We start from the raw sequence: 19,732 nt of genomic DNA on the forward strand, positions 1-19,732 counted from the left end.
AAGCACCTTACACTTCAAAACAGCACTAAAAACCCTCTCCAAGCCAAGCTGAGCTTACAAGACCAAGCATGGCAGAAAGGCAGGGACGGGCTCGGCAGTCAGCCCCGGTCAGAGCTCCAGTCTGACCCCGCTCCTGCTGCTCCAAAGCCGCTCCAGACTCTGACCTCTCTCCGGCTCCCCCGGAGCCGCGCCCGGGTCTGACCCCGCTCCTGCTCCCCCGGAGCCGCTCCAGCGCATCCCGAGGGCCCGCAGGAAGCCGAAGCCGGGCCCAGGGGCGGCCGCCCGGCCCAGCCCGGCCCCGCGGTTCCGCCCCGCACTTACGGTCGGCAGCGGCGCGGGGCCCGCCCGCTGAGGGGCCCGGGACGGCACTGCCCGCGCCCCGCCGGCCCCACGCCCAGGCCGCGCCCCGCCGCCACATGGCCCATCCCGCTGCCGCCCGGACCGCACCGGACCGGCTCCGGCCCGCCCCGGCCCTTCCGCCGCCGAGCCATCACTTCCTCCGCCCCGGCGCTCTGAGGCGGGGCTGCTTCAGCGCCGGCGATGGCCCCGGGATCACCTGTAGGATCGGCCCCGGTATCTCCCCGGCTCTCGGCGTCGGCCCGGGGTCCCGATCCCGCCGCGCACCGCCCGGGCCGCTCGGCCGCCATGGCGCGGCTGGAAGTGGACCGAGCCTTTCCCCGCTCGGCGCGGGGCGCGCTGAAGATCGCCCGTACGGTACGGCCGGGGGCGGCCCAGGGCCCGCGGGCACGGCCCGGGCCGGCGCTGACCCCCGTCCCCTCCTGTCCCGCAGCTGGTGGCGCTGGCCGCCCTCCTCTGCTTCGTGGCCTCGGGCGCGCACGAGGCCTACACGGCGCTGGCCGGCATGGAGACGGTGATCACCGTCCTGTTCCTGCTGCTCTACCTGCTGAGGCTCGACGCGCGGATGCTGTGCCTCTTCTGGCCGCTGGCTGTGAGTACTCGTGGGCTCCGGGTGCCGGGGTGCTCTGGCTGTGAGTACTGATGGCTGTGAGTACCCGTGTCCCCGGCCGTGAGTATCGATGGACTCTGGGTACCCATATTCCCTGGCCGTGAGTACCAATGTCCCCTAACTGTGGGTCCTACTGTCCCCTGGCTGTGGGTACCACTGTCCCAGTGTCCCACAGCTGTGGGTTCTTCTGTCCCCTGGCTGTGGGTACCACTGTCCTACTGTCCCCTGGCTGTGGGTACCACTGTCCCCAGTGTCCCCTGGCTGTGGGTCCTACTGTCCCCTGGCTGTGGGTACCACGGTCCCCAGTGTCCCATAGCTGTGGGTCCTACTGTCCCCTGGCTGTGGGTACCACTGTCCCCAGTGTCCCATACCTGCGGGTTCTTCTGTCCCCTGGCTGTGGGTACCACTGTCCCCAGTGTCCCATAGCTGTAGGTTCTTCTGTCCCCTGGCTGTGGGTACCACTGTCCCAGTGTCCCATAGCTGTGGGTTCTTCTGTCCCCTGGCTGTGGGTACCACTGTCCTACTGTCCCCTGGCTGTGGGTACCACTGTCCCCAGTGTCCCCTGGCTGTGGGTCCTACTGTCCCCTGGCTGTGGGTTCCACGGTCCCCAGTGTCCCATAGCTGTAGGTCCTACTGTCCCCTGGCTGTGGGTACCACTGTCCCCAGTGTCCCATAGCTGTGGGTTCTTCTGTCCCCTGGCTGTGGGTACCACTGTCCCCAGTGTCCCATAGCTGTGGGTCCTACTGTCCCCTGGCTGTGGGTACCACTGTCCCCAGTGTCCCATAGCTGTGGGTTCTTCTGTCCCCTGGCTGTGGGTACCACTGTCCCCAGTGTCCCATAGCTGTAGGTCCTACTGTCCCATAGCTGTGGGTCCTACTGTCCCCTGGCTGTGGGTCATGCTGTCCCCTGGCTGTTGCAGCCGCTGGCTGTGAGCACCAGCAGGCCTGTGACCAGGAGGGATCACCTGTCCCAGGGGTCATTGTCAGTGGCTCAGTGATTGTTTCTGTACAGGTAAGGCAAGCCCCAGTTCTGTGGAGGTTGAGGCAGTTTTTCCTAAGGGAGCATTCTGTTCCATCAGTTCCTGGACGGCTTCTGGATCCAATAACAGCCCCTCCCGGCACAGGCACTGTTTGTCTCGCTGTGTAACATCTTCACATCACAAATTAGTCACACATTTTCACTCAAATACACTAACCAGTTCTCCTTTTACCTCCCTTTTGTACATGCATTTGCTGCTTCAGTCTATCAGGTGTAGCCAAGTTGCAAAAATTTGATGCAAAAACAACAGAAGAAAGGTAAAACAAGGATCTTTTACTATAAACGCTCTTTTTGCAATCAAACCACTGGGTGTCAGTGTCCTCTCACACAGATATTGCTGTAACTGTTTTCATGGCAGTCGAGCTGTTTTTAACTCCCTTCTCTGCTGGGAGCTCTCCACACTCTCCTTCAGGCCTGTATTTCAGAATAAATACTTTGCTTCCACTGGCTGTTTCAGGATATTTTCAACTCGGTGATTGCAGCGTTGTTCCTCCTCGTTGTGGGCTTGTTTGCAATAATAATCAAGACCAACAAGGGGACATTGGCTGGAGGAGTAAGTAGGAACATTGTTAATGAATTTCAGTTCTTGGAGTGCAGCGATTTGAACCTCTTAGTACGCTCACATTGTGGTAGGACCATGCAAACAACTGTCTTGGAAGAACACTCTCAGCAGTAGCAAACAAGATACATTCAGAGCATCTCACTAAAAGAAAATAATCCTCACATCACTAGTAATCTAGTAATGTTACAAGACTTGGGAATTACTGCAGAGAAGTACTGAAACACTGAGAATTTCTAGAGTTTTTTTAGTAACCTACATTTGCTACCATAGCTTGAAATCCCAGGTGGGAGAATCCCTAGCTCTTTCAGGACTACCCAGTTTGGTTACTACTTGAGAAAAAATACCAACTGTCCTAAAAAGAGCTGAAACTTTTTAACAGACATGCTGGTACCTCCCTCCTGGTGTGTACATTGTTTTTTCTTACACAACCTGAGGAATTATGTCAGTTTAAAAGGAGTTTTGTTCATACTTTGATTATAAGAATTTAGTGTTCTTAATATGAAATCAGTTTAATAGTTTAAGTAACTGGTATTTTTAATTCAAATGGCAATTAATGTAATTAACCTTAATAAACAATAAGGAGGGGAAGAAAACCCCTCCATTTTGGAAGTCTCTAGAAGTACAAGATAAGCTGAAATGTGACAAGCAACCAAAAGAAACCTAAAACCTGCCACAGAGCTCTTTCAGACTCAGGTTAGGAGATGATGAGCGGGAAAGCTGGTGGCTTCACTGGCAATGACATCCTAAGCAAAAAGGAGACTTTCTGATAGAGTGACTGTGCTGGAATAGAATTTGTATTCTCAGTTGTGAAGTTCACAGAAATTAAAGGTGGGAGCAGGAGACTGAGCAGGTAGCTGGGAATACAAGTTTGGATGGAACATGTGACAGCTTCAGTGCTGGGAGGGACAGAATCACCCCCAGCCTGTTCTCCTGAGGCACAAACTGCCTGAGCTGTGCTCTCCCAAGAGCTCCCCTGAAAATAACTCCCCTGATCAGATAATTCAGTGCTTGCTAAAAAACCCCAGTGTGCATGTGGGATGGGGCTGAAGGGCAGGAGCTGAGTGAGTTAACTCAGTGGCTTCTCTGCAAACACATTTTTCCAGTTACCTGCCTGAGGTTGTCTTATTTTTATAATAATTTAGTACATTTTCTTCAATTTGGAATATGTTTCCCATTCAGAGCTTCAGAGGAAAAGAGCTTTTTCCTGCTGGGCTTGTTTCTAGGAATACTGACTTTTCCCCTTGACTTTTCTCAGGGCCGGTCCCATTAATTAAGCAACCCTTAAATGAAAGCCCTTCTGTCTCTTTAAGATAAAAGCATTGTCTGGCATAATGCAGCATTAGCTTTGCTTTCAAGGAGAACACCACACTACCTCCAAGGCCTGACCTGAAAGGCCAGTGGGATGTAAATGTGGGTGTTATTTGATTTATCAGCTGTTTCAAATCACATATATTTTCAAGGCCAGAACCAAGTTAGGAAGATGTGTTTACTGATGAGTCACTACAGTAAAAGTTCGAGACTGATTGGGGGAACTAATTTTATGGTAATTTTTGTAGGTGTTGGGTCTTATATTGCTTGTTCTCTGCATTGCCGACGTGGTTCTTCTTTGCAAGAAGATTAGCCTTGATAAAGCAAGAGGAAGGAGTGCTCCTGCCAAATAAGAATGACATGTTAAAGAATGAGTTCTCCATTCTGTTTTCCCACTCTCTTTTAAAGCATTTGTATTTTCACACGCTCACTTTTGAATTTGCTGTGCACTGATGTTTCTTCAAGTATCATTCATAAGGTTTTGTACTTTTCCAAATTCAGTTTCAGCATTGCAATTTCACCAGTTAAAGCTTCAGAGAAAATTGTCATGTTTTTCTAAACTTACTTATGTTTTTACTGGTATGAAAATTATTTTCATGGTTGTCTTCTTTCTCTAATAAAAAGAAAATACAAACGGGCTTAAGTGCATTATTTAATCTTATTTATTTACTAAGTGTAAAAAAGCACATAAGAGTAAATGTACATATCAAAGTAAAGTAAAAATGTAATGACCCAGTAACCATCGAATGTGCCATGCGAATTTCATGTTAAAGCGTTCACCGAGGCATTTGGATCCTGAAATTTCAGCCTTGAGCGGGGTTTGGCCTGGGTGAGCTCCAGCGGCCCCTTCCATCCCCAGCGCCCGGTGGTTCTCTATGTTGAGAGTGGCAGGGACAGGAGGCCCTCTGGCTCCCTGGTGTCGGTCCAGCAGCACAGCACAAGGCGAAGGCGGCAGCCCAGTTCCATTGTCCCTGTCCCAGGGCTGGGGGCGGGCGCTGGGGCCGCCCCCCACAGCTGGGGATGCTGAAACTTTTTTTTTCACATTTCCGCAGTGTCACGATTTCCGCTTCCCTCCTTCAGAGAGGGAAAAAAAAAATCCACGGCCAACCCCCTACCCTGAGCCTGATCCCAAGCCCAGCCCAGCCCCAGCTGAGCCGAGCCCAGCCCCAGCCCGCGCCCACCCCGCCCGCCGCCGCGGCCGCCATGGAGGACCCCGAGTCCGCGGGGGCCGCACCAACGCCCGGGCTGAGCTCGCTGCTCCCCCCCCGGGAGTTCCTGCGCTCCCGCAAGGGGCAGCTGCTGCTCGCAGAGTCGGTAAGGACGGGACACCGGGGCCGGGGGGCTGCGGGAGCCGCCGCCGGGGCAGCCGGGACCCGAGCGGACTCCGCCGGACCGACCTGCCCCGGGCCGCTCCCTGTGCGGCTGAGGGGAAAACTGGGGAACAACCACCCAGGGAAATACCGGGGGAAAACAACCGAGGGGAGACGGGGGCAATAACTGAGGGGAAAACTGGGGAACAACCACCCAGGGAAATACCGGGGGAAAACAACCGAGGGGAGACGGGGGCAATAACTGAGGTGAAAACAACCGAGGGGAGAGGGAGGCAGCAACCGAGGGGAGACGGGGAAACAGCCGTACCGGAATGGGGGAACTGCAGAGCTGAGAGTGTAATGGATTTAGCGTAATTCAGGCAGAGCACGTTCGAGACCAGGACTTGGCACGTTTGACTTCCAGTGCCTTAATTGTGTTTCACTATTGGGGACCCCTTTTCGTAAAAAAGCTAAAAAAGCGCTGTGATTTCGTTTTAAGCTATATGTGAATCCAGTAACCTTTAGGGCTGCGGTTTGCATTATCGGCTGGTGCCAGGTTAGGGGGCAGCCTGTCTTGAGTGTGTCAGGAAAGACTTGATTCATGAATTTATGATATGTGGCATCAGGCTGGCATCACGGTCACTCAGCTGCTGTCCAGAGCCCTCCGGAGCCGTGTTTGTCCCTGACCCTCAGAGGGATGCGCTTGCTCGCTGCTGTGGAGCCCTTGGGCTGGAGAGCTGCCCAGAGGGAAAGGCCCTGGGTGCTGAGACAGCCACTGGGCACCAGTCCAGGTGGGCACAGGGCCAGGACACCTGGCTTGGATCAGCAGTAGTGCGGCAGCAGGACCAGGGCAGTGATTGTGGTGTGAGACTTTATGGAATTTTACGTGTACAGGCTTAAAACCTGACAGCTGGAACAGTACCCACGTGATAGGGAAGGCGATTGCTCGCCCCAATGGGAGCTGGTATTTCAGACCAAAATTTAGTTTCTGAATAGGAAGCTTGTTGAGTGAAATGAGATAGTCAACGTCATTTTTGCTAGAAATAATGATAAATTCAAACGCTAAGTTTGCTGGACTTTTGGCAGCAGATAGTCAGATACCAGGACAGGCCAAACTAGCATTCAGGTCCATGGAGTGCTGTTCAGATGTGCAAGGTGTCTCTGGTTATCCACTGTGCTAGCTCAGGAAAGGAAACCAGGATATTCCAGCAAAAAGAAAGATAAGGAACAGACAGAAGCAGGCAGGATTGTCTGTGACCGGCTGGTGGGGACCAGCCCTGAGGGCTTGTGAGGCTGCAGGCATTGCCCTGTGGCAGAGAGACAGGGAACAGCCAGATGTGAGGCTGGCTTTGAGAGGAAAAGCATTCACTCTGGAGGTCAGGTTGACTTCTATGGTGGGGAAAGCCTCGGGTTGGGTAGCAGCAGGCCACGAACTTTATCAGCTCCACCAAAAAAATGCCAGCTACCCCATCCCTCCTCCAGGTACCCCATCACTCACACAACATCTGTAGTTTACAAAACCACACATTTAGAACATACCAGACCCCAGGTAACCTGCCTCCTTTGGCACGTATTTTTGTTACATACTATAACACACATTGGAATTTCCTTTACAAGCTTACAGCCACTAAATGATGGCTTTCAGGCAGCCTGGCTTTTTAACATCTCAGAATGATGACATATTGGAGGAATACTGTTCTGGTCATGGGATCAGACTCACCCTTTTGTTGTCATAGAGAAGTACTGACGATGCCTCCTTGGAGTAATAAAAACTGCTCTATCTTGACAAAACAGGGATTTATCCTTTGTAAGGCCACAGCAGCTCTAAGATCCCATCTGCAGAGAGTTTTCCTTGTGCTCCTTGAAGGCCAAGCCCACGTGCTCAGGACGTGGTTTCCTGGCAGACAAGAGGCAGCTGTAGTTTCTCTCCAGTTGTCTCAACTTTGCCAGAAGAAACCCTTGAAGACAACACAAGCCCCAGAGTAAATGCAGCCTGTATGCAATTAGAGAAATGCAGTGCCAAATAATTGAAGATGAGTCCAAGTTAAATACATCATGGTTTAAATCTTTGTTTCATCTTTAGCTTTGTATTTCTCATCTTGAATATTTAATTTTTCCTCTGACACAGTGCTAATGTGGGGTGGGGTTGTGTTCTGCATAAATGTATGGAAATAATATTCATGGATACACTTTTGAACAGTGCCTTTTATTCAGAAGCAAAGTGGGGTCCTCATTACTGATACAAATGTCACATTATTCAGCATCTTGGCAGTTCCCCAGAAATGCACTTCTGTTTCTGCAGCTCTCAAGCCATTTTTGAAAATAACATTTCCACACGGAAAATCTTTAGGATATTCAGGTGTGATTTGCTCTGGTGCAGTACCCATGTAAAATGGGCATCCCAGTGCTTCCCCTAGAACAGGCCAGGCTGGGGATGGAGCTGATTACAGGTAGAGGCTTAATTATAATATCAGATTTTATTCAGATAAGAAAGTTATCCTCCACTCATCCCCTGTTCCTTTTTCTTTTGATCTCCACAGAATCACAGAATGGTTGGGGTTGTATGGCACCTCTGGGGAACATCCAGTCCACCTCCCCACTGACCTGCCTGATTAATTTTTTATTCCACCTGGGGCAGTTGTAAAGCCAGAAAGAAGCAGTAGCATCAAATACATTTATAAGCTTCACTATTTCTCCTAATCCTGTTTGTTCTCACTGCCTTGCTCCCTCCATTTTCTAACCACCATTTTTAATCTTACAGGTTACTCTTTTTTCCTCTCTATTCTTCACCCCCATGCCATGGTTTCTTTCACACATTTTAAGACTCTTCTTAAGCTACTAATTTTTCCTAACCATTCAGGTTGCTGTGTTGAAGGTCAGCATCTCATCCTTGCTCTTTTCTACTCTTCAAGAGATGAGTTTTCAGTTCCCCATGTCCTGTGTTCGAACCATTTAACAGCCACTCTCACACTGGCACCAGAGCTTGTCCAGGCAGGATCCCCAGCTGTGGATTCTGCTGCTCACCTGGCTGTTCCACTCAAGCCCTTGTGGCTGCTTTAATTGGCATCTCCTCAGTCTCCTGAAGCCAGCATGCAGTGGCACTACATTTTATTTTATTTTTATAAAAATGCAGTGTGAATAGGTAAAGTTGTGCCACCTTTGTGGTGACATAAAAGGATGTAGAAATCATTGAGCCTGTTTCTCTCCTCTTTTCCTGTCTTTCTCCTGTCTTTTCAGTCTCCTCTGACCTGACCTTCGTAACTGAAACTCCAGCTTCTTGGTGTAAACTCTCCTTTGAAGAGGCCTCTGTGTCTTTCTCAAGGCCTGTATCCAGAAGCCTCTCCTGCAGCCAGTTGTGGAGGAAGCAGGAATTTCACCTCCTCGAGAAGTCGTAACTGATCAGCAGAGACCACTGAGTGATGCACTTTGTCTGTCTGACAAGAATACAAGAAAAAAATGCACTCTTGTCCAGAAGATGACACTGCTGCCCACTCGTAAAGCCTTAGGCAAAGCTGTTCTTTCCTGGGGAGGGAGGTGGGAGCAGGAGATGAGGAGGTGGTGCAGTGATGGCAGTGGCTACCCAGCATCCCTGTGTTCCCACTGGGTTCCAGTGGGTCTGTTCTCTCTCCTCAGGGGAAACAAAGGCCTCTGGAGCTGCCATGACCTCAGCACTGCTCAGGCCCCCCTCCCTTCAGGGACACCGTGCTTTCTAACCACTGTCAGGATTATTTTTTAGACCTTGAACTGCAAGCTGGTTGTACAATAAAGTATAACTTTGTAATACCTGGCCACTTTAAGAAGGCCAGCAACACAATATTAAGTAAAAATTACATGGGTTTAAATGGGAAAGTTACTTTCTGAATCACAATACCCAAGAAGGGTTTTGTGTGAATGGGAGTGTACATAAAAGGTGCTCAGTGAATAGTCAGGCTGCTTTTTTGCCAGGATTTTTTATACTCTTATGATTGCCAAGCTATGAAAGGTTCCTGTCCTGCTCTTTGCAGCATTAGAGCTTCCTGCATGCAGATATTCCTTCACAGTGAAGCTGGCAGCAGTCACACCAGCCTGTCATCAGCAGCTCAGGAAGAGCTCAGACTCTGCTGCTCTCAGTGCTCAGGGTGCAATCCCAAGTGAGGGGAAGAGAAAAACGCTGTGTAAATACCAATTCACAAAACTGATAAAACACTGCTGCTTTTTTTTCCCTCCCAGAAGCTGCAGTACTTTCTGACAGTGCTAGAAATGAACTTGCAACTGCATGGAGCCTCGCAGACTTCCTCTATAGCTGCCCTTTTTTTTTTTAAGCATAGATACAGAGATATTTGAAAAAACAAGGTCTCATTGCTTGACCTTTCTCTGAAGTGACCCTGAAACACACAGCTCCAGTAAGAGAGGTGCAGAACGAGTGTGATGTGCAATGGAATATTTGACAGTCCTTGGAAGGGTCTGGTGCTTTTGAGTTTTGAGAGCACCTTTCAGTTTGCAAGATGTTTCTCGCAAAGACTTGAAGTCTGGAAAAGTACGTAGGTAGGTGTCATTATTTCTGGGTACAGACTGGCATTGTAGTGTTTGTATTGTGGGAGGAGAGGTGTATTTTTAAAATTTTAAGATAACATCAAATTCTTGAGTTTGTGGCAGTGCACTTAAATGGTCAGAAAAGGCACCTGCTCACTTCTGTAATTCAAAAAAGTTATAGATAATATCCAGTATTGCTCAAGGAGTCCGTGCATTCCAGCTGTCAGAAGAGGAAATGAGCTCTACACAAGGAGAAATGAGAAACATCATCAAAACCCTGCAATTTGTGGGCTCTTGTATTACACAGGGCTGTTCCCAAGCTACCAAGGAAGTTTGGCATTAAAATCCATGTCAGGGCTGTGATGGGAGACAGAAAAGAAGAAAACCAAAGAGCGAAGTGCAGTGCCAAGGTGCGGTGCCATGGTCATCACCTGACAGAGCCCTCGGGCACCTCCTTCCTCTTGTTCCTCTGGCTCTTTCCAAGGTCTGCCTCCCTCTCCTTCCTGTGCCTTCCAGCCTTCCCCCAGTGAAGGTATCCAAAAAATACCATTTTTCAAATCTTCTTTTTCAAAATCTGGTCTATTATTTTATAGACATTTTTTTCACATAAAATCTTCCTTGGGCCCTTTCAGTCTCACAGTGCCTCCAGAATGAGGAATGATGTTTACCTGCAGACCAATTACCAGTCTTCAGAGTCTTTCCCCTTTACTAAAACCATCAGTAATCTACTGAAATCAAATGGCTTCTTGTGAATCAAAAGGTGCCTTTTTTTCAGTGTGCTTTTTTGTCAGAGGTGCAGTTCTCACAAGGGGATGCTGACAAGTGGAGAGCAGGACAGGCTGGACTTAATCCCACCACTGAGGATGGGGAAGGTGGAAATACAGTGACTGACCTTCAGGGCTGAGGAGCAGGCAGGGGGACACTGCTTTCATCTACCAGTCATGCAGGGCTTGCTTTGAACAAGTGGCTGGCCTGGTAACCAGATTTTAAAATAAACAAGTACATTTCACCAGCTTCTCTGGGTCAGACCCAATTAGAAAGTTGAAATGCTCAGACTGATCTGTCGCTTCAGCAGCTTCCCTGGCCCAGAAGCAGGGATCACCTGACACCCCAGCTCTTGGGATCAGGGGCTCCTTGGTGTGTTCCTGCCACAGAACAGCTCCTGTTTCACCCTGAGACCAGCTTGTTCCTGAACCTCACACCTGCCCAGGGCTGAGAGGAGACAGCTGGAGCTTTCCCTGCACAAATTGTCATAAAGCAGTTAAGAACAGACCACAAAGGCTCTTCCTTTCATTTTACACTTTGACAGGAAAGCTTTTTTCTCAGTGCAAAAGCAGTCAGAGCACAGGAGTTACTGACGCAAAGAGAATTGAGATCAAAGGGATCTCTGCTGTGCAGCATCACCTTACATATCTGAAATTTGCCTCTCTACCTCCCCTTGCTGCTCCAATAGGATGTGTTGTTTAACACTGCATTTAATCCTTTCCTGAGAGATCAGGAGGTTTAGTTCAAGTCTAAGGATGTGCCATTGGAAGGGTTGTGGTCAGTGGGACCTGCCCTGAACCCATCTCCCTGCTGCTGGTCACTCCTGCAGCTCAGCCATCACACACCTGCCTTTAGCCACAAAAAGGAACATATTTTTTTCAACACCAGAACAAAAAGAAAATGTCCTGTATAAACAGTGATTTCTTTTTATTCCAAGAAAACATAGAACTGTGACTAAATTATGTTCTAGAAATGCAAGTGAAGCAGATTCACAAAGCAAGTGCAGTCTTTGTTCTTTGGGGTGGGAAGGGAATAGGTGCTGTGATGGGAAGAAGGAAGTCCTCTCTCCTCTTAGGAGTTGTCAAGCTCTGGTAAATCCACTTCCCTTCAAAGAGTTATTATCAGTTTTAGCTCATAGGAAGAAAATACCACACTTAGGATGAGATACAAGGAATGAACTCTCTCCACTTTTATCAAAATAAGAAAAACCTGCAGAGAGGCTCTGTGAGCAATAAACAAATCAGAATGGCGTAAACACGAACAAATGGGGCAGATATTACCAGCTAGCAGGCCCATGCAGAAGTGAGCTCTGTAAACTGTCTCAGCTCAGTTTCTTAGAACCCAGTGAAACAAGAACAATGCACAGACCTTTAAGATAAATATAGTCTCTTACTAAAAATGTCACATCCTCTCTAACCTCACCAGCCAGTCCTAATGGATGAAAACAGTTTATTCCAGCTGTTAGCATCCTGCTCAGGTATTGACTGCTTTCCCCAAAACACAGGCTGACAATAAAGGCCTGGTAATTAATTACACCGAGGAAATATTTCAGTGGGATTAACTGCTTAGTTGTCCCCTAAACATAAAAGGATTTTTTGATACATGTATTTGAGGGTTGACTGACCTCTCATAGGAGTAATTACCAAATAATTATAGGAGCCTTATCACTCAAGTGTAATGATGATTTTTTCCTGAGGTACAGGTGGTCCCCAGGAACCCATGGTAGCAGCAAAGAAATCCACAGAGATGAAATGTAACAAGGCAAATGCATTGATTACCTTTGCAGGAAGCTACATCTGCCTTTAGATGTGCCATCTGGGGGAAAAAAATTCATTTCTTTTCAGTGCTGTGTGAGTGGGAATGTTAGTGTCCTGATTTGGAATTAGAAGTTTAAAAAGTATTTGTAATCTAATGCTCAGTCTGTGCTGACCAAAAGCATCCCTGACCTTTGGGAAGGCAGACATTTGTCTCCAGGAAAAAAAGGCTGGACAGAGCAGCCCAGGTGTAAACTGGTACATAATAACGTGTAATTCAGCATCCTGCCTGCTTTTGTTACTTCATGCTCATTTGATTGAAACAGCAACCAGTTCCCATGCAAGGCAGTAGAACAGGAGGACTGGCGCCTCTTTTTGGAGGTGACCAACCCACAATACAGCAGCTGAAAGTGGTGTTGAGCTTCTCCATGGCTCCCTCACCTTCCACTTATACAAACACAGTCTAGGAGTGTAGGACAGCCCTCTGGTACTGCCTGGTTTAGGTGAAAATACATTTTCTTCTGTTGTTTTGCCATTGTGAAACTTTGTATTTTGAGCCATATTCTTAAAGGTATTTCAATTGAGTGCGGAAAAAATTGCCATTTTTTATTATTTACTAGAGTTAGGAAACATTATGGAGATAAAGGAAATCTATGGGAGTTATCTGTCCTATTACTCTCTAAAATAGGTGCCATGCTGGAAAACTGGAACCAGACAATTCCAGAAGTCAGAACAATTAATTCTTGGCCCTTTTCTATCCATCATCAGCAGACCTTATTCTTTCAACTCCAAGATTATAAATGCTGAGTTACTTCAGGCTGTCTGAGCACTGATTTGGGTTTCAAATGAGAGCTGTCATGCCTGAAAGCTTAGAGCTCTGCTTGCTTGGCAACACCCCACTCTATTTTCAGAATTATGTTGTCAGAGCTGTTTACAATCCAGAGCAAATTAGTGACTTCGAGAGGTGCAAATCCACCCAGTGCTCTGGAACAGTGATTTCACACACATGGAAATAAACACTATTACTTCAGTTTTATTCTGTGCTGAACAAGAAAAACCATTTGGCCCAATGAAAAATAAAAAGCAGGATGCTGAAGCTCTGCCAGCAGCAACAGCACTGACAGAAATACACAGGGAAAATAACACTTCAAAGCTGCTTAGCTGCCTACGGCTCTGCTATTCCATGCAAATAACTACGAGTTTTCCCTTTACTTTAGGTGCTGTCATTTATCATCTTTATCTGCTATATTGCATCTCTAGCAGCTTCTTTCATGATGGCACCACTCCTAGAGTTTCTGCTGTCGTTGTTTCTTTTTTTTGCCTACGCCTCCAAGCTTAATGAGAAGTTTAAAGGAGTCCACTGGCCTTTGACGGTAAGTGAGATGTGCAACAGAAACCTTCAGATTTAATTGTGCAGTGTGAGGGGAGTGAAAGGGGCTGGGCAGGAGTTCAGGGTGACTGTAATCACTTCACTGCCCTGTTAGAAACTTGTCAGTACTGCCTCTGCTTCAGAGGGTCCCGGAGCACTCTAAACTATGCTCTGCTCTGCACTGCAGCTTTTTGGATGCTGACACAAAGCATGGCTTTATCAAAGCACAGAATGTATGCCCAATTCCAAGCAAATGGCTTAGGGCAAGCATCAGCCCAAGTCTGACTACTGGGGGCTCCTTATTGCCACCCTTGCAGAGGGGGAAACAGATGATAATGGGCAGATTTTATCAGGCTGTGCTTAAATTGTTGGGTAGAGTTACACCCACAGACAAACTGAGCTGCTTTGGGAAGGGGCAACTCCGTCTAGTTCATGCCCACACAGGAACCCCGTGGCTGCTGGGGCGGTGCTGGGGCTGCAGGAGAGCCCTGGCCACTGGATGTCCCTGCAGTCTCAAATATCACTGCAAAGGGAGCAGCTGCCTTGCAGTACAAATACTTCAAAAAAACCCACTGATTTTATCAATCTGTATTCTCTTTTGGTTTCATCAGTAGTTCATTGTACTGAGTTTGAATTGAGCTCTCAGTGTATAAAAATAGCAAGGCCACTGGTAGATAAAATAATGTCAGTGATTTTGGCTACGACTGTGCACAGCTCTCAGCTGGTAATCTCAGTTCCATCATTTTCCCATTTTCTACATGCATCTGGTTCTAGAACTAAGAAAAAAAAAGGCATTTGTATGTTTATTATGGCCATTACCATAACATACTGCAGGCACAGAATGTAGGTAACTGACCTTGTCCTGACTTCAGAGGAATCAGGTTTCTTGCAGGATTTGTGCTTTGACACAGGATCTTACTCCTCCATCTGTGCTGGAAAGGCAGAATAACTAATTGTGAACAGAGCTGAGGGTACCATTATTGCAGATCTCGTGATTTGCACGTGCCCTGGGACATGCTCTGTGTTTAAGGCTCACTGCAGAGACATCCCTGCAGGTGTGACAGCTCAGCAGGACATATCCCAGGGATCACATCAGGCACACGCCCCTGGGGCAGGCTGGTGGAGCTGGCAGCGGACGTGGGAAGTACACATCATTCCAACACTAAACCAGTGTTTGGTTCCTGAATGAGGAGTTGCAGAGACAAGTCTCCCTGGAGATCACCACACAGCCCTGCATCCACAGAGAGACAGGCACCCGTTCCCATGGGAGCTGGGACCTCCTGAGCCTCTGGTGCCACAGGAGTTCTGCTCAAACATGAGGTTTTTAAGGCATTTCAAATGATTTTTCCATTAAAGCCCTTGCTGTGCTCCAAGGCAAATGCCCCACACAGCCCTTCCCAGGCTGAAGGAAGGTCTGCCTGACAGAGGCAGGGTAGCAGCAGGATTTATCCCAGCATCTTTAAGAGCAGAAGTTTATGCCAAGGTTCAGTTCTTCTCTTATTTAGAAATATTTCACAGATGAGCAGTTCCTCCTCTACAGCAAACCAGGCTGTGGTCACACGCCAGCAAAGCCACTGATGCAACAACAGAGGGACTGAGTGTTTGTTTCCAGAATGGTTTTTAGAGGAAATCCTTGTCCAGTCTGAGAATGCACCCTTGCTTCTTCCACAGGATTTCTTGCGTTGTGTCACTGCTGCCATTATTTACTTTGCCATTTCAATTGCTGCTGTCTCAAAATACAACGATGGAGCATCTAAAGCAGCAGGGGTGAGTAGGCATGAGCTTTCCACCTAAGTGCTGTGGTGAACTGAGTACACTTAAGTACATGGATGTACTTAAGAAACAGTTCAAGTATGACCCCACCACAAGTCATAGAAGTTTCTTTAGTTAACTGAGAATTAATTTGCCTAAACCAAAGAAGTGGTCACTTTCAGAAAAACATGTCTTGAACCAATGAATAGTTTTTTCACCCTCACAGAGCTGCTCAGTGTTAACTATACTCCTAGGGAAGACACCTATTCTGCTTTTTGATTTTACTAGCTGCTCCTGCAAGGAGTGTCAAGATCCTTGAATGGGGCGAATAATAATAATGATGATGATAAAAAAAAAGAACTCAAACCTGAAACTGCTAAGGCCAGCCTAAATTAAGGAATTTCAACCTCCTGCCTCTCCTGCTTAGTTTTACTTGGCTGAGTTGAAACAAGAGCAGTGTCATCTTACCCTCCAGTACAAGGACTGCCCAGGAGAGAGCCTTCACCCATCAGCATTTTGTCAGAAATACAATACAGCCCCTGCATCTGCAACTTGACTCTATGCATCAATAATGTATGCAGCATAAATAAAATTTGCATAACAATTTTTTAAGCTTGGGAAGAACAGTGCCCAGTGGTGTCAGCCAGCAGCCCTTCCCAAACCATCCCACAATACAAGCCCAAATCTTGTTTAATCTTTGTGCCTGCTGTGAGCCATGGAGCAATGGAGTGTGTTCAGCCCAGGCTCCCAGACTAGCACGTAGTTTGGCACAGCTCTGCTGCTTTGACACTGGAGAGGGAATTCCAGAATCGTTTTAATCTGTCTAGTTCATTCAGCAATAGATACATCTCCTTGCAAACAAGTGGAAAATTATTTCCCAAGAAATGGAGGTGATTCTTTGGTGGCAGAGGTGCCCTGGGACAGTGGAAGTGCAGGAGGTGCTGATGCCCAGAACGTGCCCAGAGCCCAAGAGGGCTGCAGCCTGGGGGAGGGATAAAGACACCCCGGGTCACTTCTCAGGTTCCCAAAGCAGCTGTAATTCAGGTGATACCAATGTGTCACAAACCATTTCCCTTCCCTGCCTTTTTGGAAAGGCGTGGTCCAAAAAAACCCTTGGAGTTTTTCGTGTGTGGGTTTGGGTGGGTTTGGTTTGTCCCTGACAGACAGACAGGAGCTGTTGTTAAAGAGAACATTATTTTGCCCTTTCAGGTGTTTGGGTTTGCAGCCACCATCGTGTTTGCCATTGATTTCTACATCACCTTCAATGACCTGGTCACTTTCCTCAAGCAAGGCAGCTCCGATTCCCCCGAGGGGCGCAAGACAGAAGGTGGGTAAAATTCCCTGCTTGTCACATGAGCTGCAGTGTGAGATTTCCCTCTCCATTTCACCCTTTGCAGGAAGCAAGGGCTCTTGCTCAGTAAAAGCAGTTTCTATTCTTAGGTTTGTCTGCCACAGTTCTGCTCAGTTAGGAAGCTACAAATGGAATTCCAGTGATTTATGAAGACAACCTTGCAAGCCAGGAATGTGAAGTTTCTCAGAGTTTCACATCTAACTTTGAAAAGCCCCAGATCCAGTTCTAGAAATCACCATGCAGCACAGATTTTCTTTCCCTATTAAAATGTCTTGCTGTAAAAACAAGCAAACTTCTACCTTTTTTTTTTTTTTGTAACCTATAATTAACATCCATTAATCCACAGCCTTTTATGTCCAAATAGTGCTTTTCTCTTTATCAGTTCCTTATCATAATTGCCTCTTATGATCTTTGACCCTCTGTGGGCAAATGACCTTGAAATCCAAGGGTAAAACAGCATAAAACTAACAAGGTTGCTATCAGTTTTTTTTCTATTACAGTCTACTTCAGATCAGACAGATTCACTTAGAAAAAGATAAAAAGAAGGTGTTGGGTGTTCAAAGCCAGTTCAAGTCAGGACAAGGCTAGTTGTTTTGTAGTTTCCAGGAGCCCAAATAAGGCACCACATCCCTGTGACTCCTTATTGCACCCACATGGATTAAAAAGACTGTTCCATACTTAAAAACAAACAAAAAATATCCCAAATCCCCCCAGAGCACCCCATCTAAAACCCCTGCAAAACCAAACACCCAAGGTGTGTATAGAATCCTAAGAGGTGAACAGCAGCACTGACAGTCTCTTCTGGGCATTTTAGTAGATTGTTAAGTGTTTTTCAAGCTTTAGGCTGAAAAGAAGGACAAAGGAAAAAAAAAGAATAAAAGGAACAGGAAACAGACTGTAAAAGCTAAAAACTGAACTGCCCTCAGAAGAAGATCAGGTGGCAAGGGTGCAGAATTAGGATACAGATTAGATCTAATTCCCCTGGAGATGGAGACACAAATACATAAACTCACAGAAGTGCAGTCACACAGCTTTGTGTTGGTGTTTGTGGCCATGCAAGGAGGGCTCAGCCCTGCAGTCCCAACTTGAGTTCACACAGGGGCTCTTAAGTGCTGAGGCCAGAAGGATGGAGCTCTGTGAGCCTGCTGTGATTTCTCAGTATCTCAGGGCTTCTGGCTCTCAGAGGTGTAGAGCTGCAGGGCACACAGCAATGCCCTGAGCTGTGCCAGCAGGGCCTCTCAGCAGCATCTCCTAAGTCCTTCAGACACCATTTCAGGTGCCATCACCTCAGCAAGGGCTGTCATTTCACAGAAGTGTTCATTCCCAGCACCGCTGTGTCCTTTGAGGCACACCCTGCCAGCGCAGCCTCTCTGTCCTGGCCAGAGCCACAGCTGGGGGGGATTTCCAGTTTGCATTTTCACTTTTGTTCCTTGTTTCACCCCTCAGATGAGAACTCTGACTCTGACTCAGACTGAAGAACCAAACACCAGCCAAGCGTGAAGGGAAGATGATCAAGCACTTTCCTCTTTGCTGAATGCACTGCCAACTAAAATATCCCCTCATTTCAGCCCCTTTCCACCTCACTGTTTATGGAATCACCAGAGCACAGACAGGGCAGTGATGTGGAAAAGGAGACTACTCCCAGTGCCATTGAACACTCCTTGGCAACTACAGATCCTACAGCAGAACTGTCCAAACAACACAGCTCCATTCTCTGTTGCCCCTCCCCACTCAGCACATCCATGTCCTGAGTAAATGGGAGCAGCATTTTTAACAAGCTTTTAATGTTCTTTCATAATTCCAAACCTGTAACACTTAGAGCTTTTATACTTCTTGATGTGCCAAAGAGGAGAGGTTTGGATGCCTCTGTATTTTTCTTGATTAACTAACAGTATTTCTTTATCCAAAGTCTGAATACTCCCAAGCAATGAAGGCATGGATTACAGTTAACATGTTGGTTTCAATACCTTTGTATCTCCTGTCTATCTGTGACAAGGAAAAGTGACAACTTGAAATCCTGCAGCAAGAGCAAACCTCAAAGTATAATGGTGCTGCAGGGCAGCTGGCTCATCAAACATTCAGTATCCCTTGTTTTAAGCTGCTTGGATGGAGTCACATCCCCTCTGCTGAAATTTCACCACAGGATGGGGTGGAACAGGTGAGGCAGCTCTGGGCAGCCCTGTCCTGTTTTTGTGGAAGCCCTGGGAATGTTTGCACAGCCAGGGAAGGCAGGCTTGGCAAATACCTCCCAGCAGGACCTGCCTAGTGAAACCTGCAGGTGTTTGTGCCCCAGGCACCAGTGCTGATGTCCTGCTCTGTGCCACAGGCCACTGGTGCTGCCACACTGAATGCACCCAGGCCCCAGGAGGGCAGTGCCTCCTCCCCACTGTGAAAAGGCTAAGAAACCAACCCCAAACTACAAAATGTCCACAATTAATTCATCTCCCCAGCCCCCTTTTTTCAGGGTGGGTGGGTGGGGTGGGTTGGGTTGGTTTTTCGCCCCTGGAAGGATGTGATTTATCTTGTGGTGTATTCCAGGGAAAAAGCCCTCTGATTTTACAAGCTGCTTTCACAGGTAGCACCACCTACCCTGGAATATCTGTATCCATTTATAAACACTTGGGAATGCTTGGGAAGAGCATGGCACGCTCCTCACAGGTGGCATCAGACAGGTCTGTGGCAAAGAAACCTGTATGGATGTTTTAAAAATTAATACAGTACCAAAACAGGTATGATTAAAATGAGAGCAGATGGTACTCACAAAGTAAGTGAAAAACAGGGATGAAACAATAAAGGCAGATTTCCTTTGGAATAAAATCAGCACCTGGGTTCCAGTTCCCTGTGGCAGCTGCCAGCAGGACAGGGGATTTGGCAGGGACCAGGGGGTGCTGGTCAGGCTCAGAGTTGTCCAGCAGGCAGCTCCTACATCTCCTGCTTCCTGACCACTGACAGAGTAAATGCAAAACAAGTGGTTGCTTCTAAATGGGACAGACAATATCTGATTTATGAGAAAGATTTCTTTGGACCTTTTCTTGTACAAAATC

At 47.7% G+C, this 19,732-nt stretch overlaps 2 protein-coding genes and 1 long non-coding RNA gene across 5 annotated transcripts in view; 2 read left to right on the plus strand and 1 right to left on the minus strand.

Moving 5' to 3' along the window:
- Nucleotides 1-19,732, minus strand: part of TK2 (thymidine kinase 2) — a 110,030-nt gene that overhangs the window by 12,242 nt on the left and 78,056 nt on the right. Inside the window, exon 2 of one of the 2 annotated variants that reach the window (XM_068202449.1) lies at nt 322-427. In XM_068202449.1, the coding sequence (XP_068058550.1) occupies nt 322-418 (97 nt within the window). In that variant the 5' untranslated portion in view covers nt 419-427. Of the gene's footprint in view, nt 1-321; nt 428-556; nt 731-19,732 lie in introns of those variants that run through there. The other variant, XM_068202450.1, reaches the window with a different exon arrangement.
- On the plus strand, nt 949-4,277 carry LOC137481014 (uncharacterized). The gene is made up of 3 exons (XR_011003256.1): nt 949-1,071; nt 1,595-2,558; nt 4,124-4,277. It is a non-coding gene; the product is annotated as an uncharacterized lncRNA (long non-coding RNA).
- Nucleotides 5,042-19,468, plus strand: CMTM3 (CKLF like MARVEL transmembrane domain containing 3). 2 transcript variants are annotated; one of them, XM_068202441.1, is made up of 5 exons: nt 5,042-5,189; nt 13,434-13,589; nt 15,257-15,352; nt 16,547-16,664; nt 18,135-19,468. In XM_068202441.1, exons 1-5 carry the CDS (start codon nt 5,079-5,081, stop codon nt 18,161-18,163), a joined length of 510 nt encoding a protein of 169 aa, XP_068058542.1. In that variant the 5' UTR covers nt 5,042-5,078; the 3' UTR covers nt 18,164-19,468. The 2 variants fall into 2 exon arrangements, with proteins under 2 accessions (XP_068058542.1, XP_068058543.1); XM_068202442.1 differs by lacking the exon at nt 18,135-19,468 and adding an exon at nt 16,793-16,986.

This window comes from Anomalospiza imberbis, chromosome 12 (assembly GCF_031753505.1).
Source record: "Anomalospiza imberbis isolate Cuckoo-Finch-1a 21T00152 chromosome 12, ASM3175350v1, whole genome shotgun sequence".
NCBI lineage: Eukaryota > Metazoa > Chordata > Aves > Passeriformes > Viduidae > Anomalospiza > Anomalospiza imberbis.

What these genes read in the sequence shown, in the direction of transcription:
- CMTM3 (XM_068202441.1), top strand. Translation starts at nt 5,079, where the DNA reads ATGGAGGACCCCGAGTCCGCGGGGGCCGCACCAACGCCCGGGCTGAGC. An exon ending in AGCTGCTGCTCGCAGAGTCG is followed by an intron (nt 5,190 to 13,433) that starts GTAAGGACGGGA and finishes CCTTTACTTTAG; the next exon opens with GTGCTGTCATTTATCATCTT. An exon ending in GAGCATCTAAAGCAGCAGGG is followed by an intron (nt 15,353 to 16,546) that starts GTGAGTAGGCAT and finishes TTGCCCTTTCAG; the next exon opens with GTGTTTGGGTTTGCAGCCAC.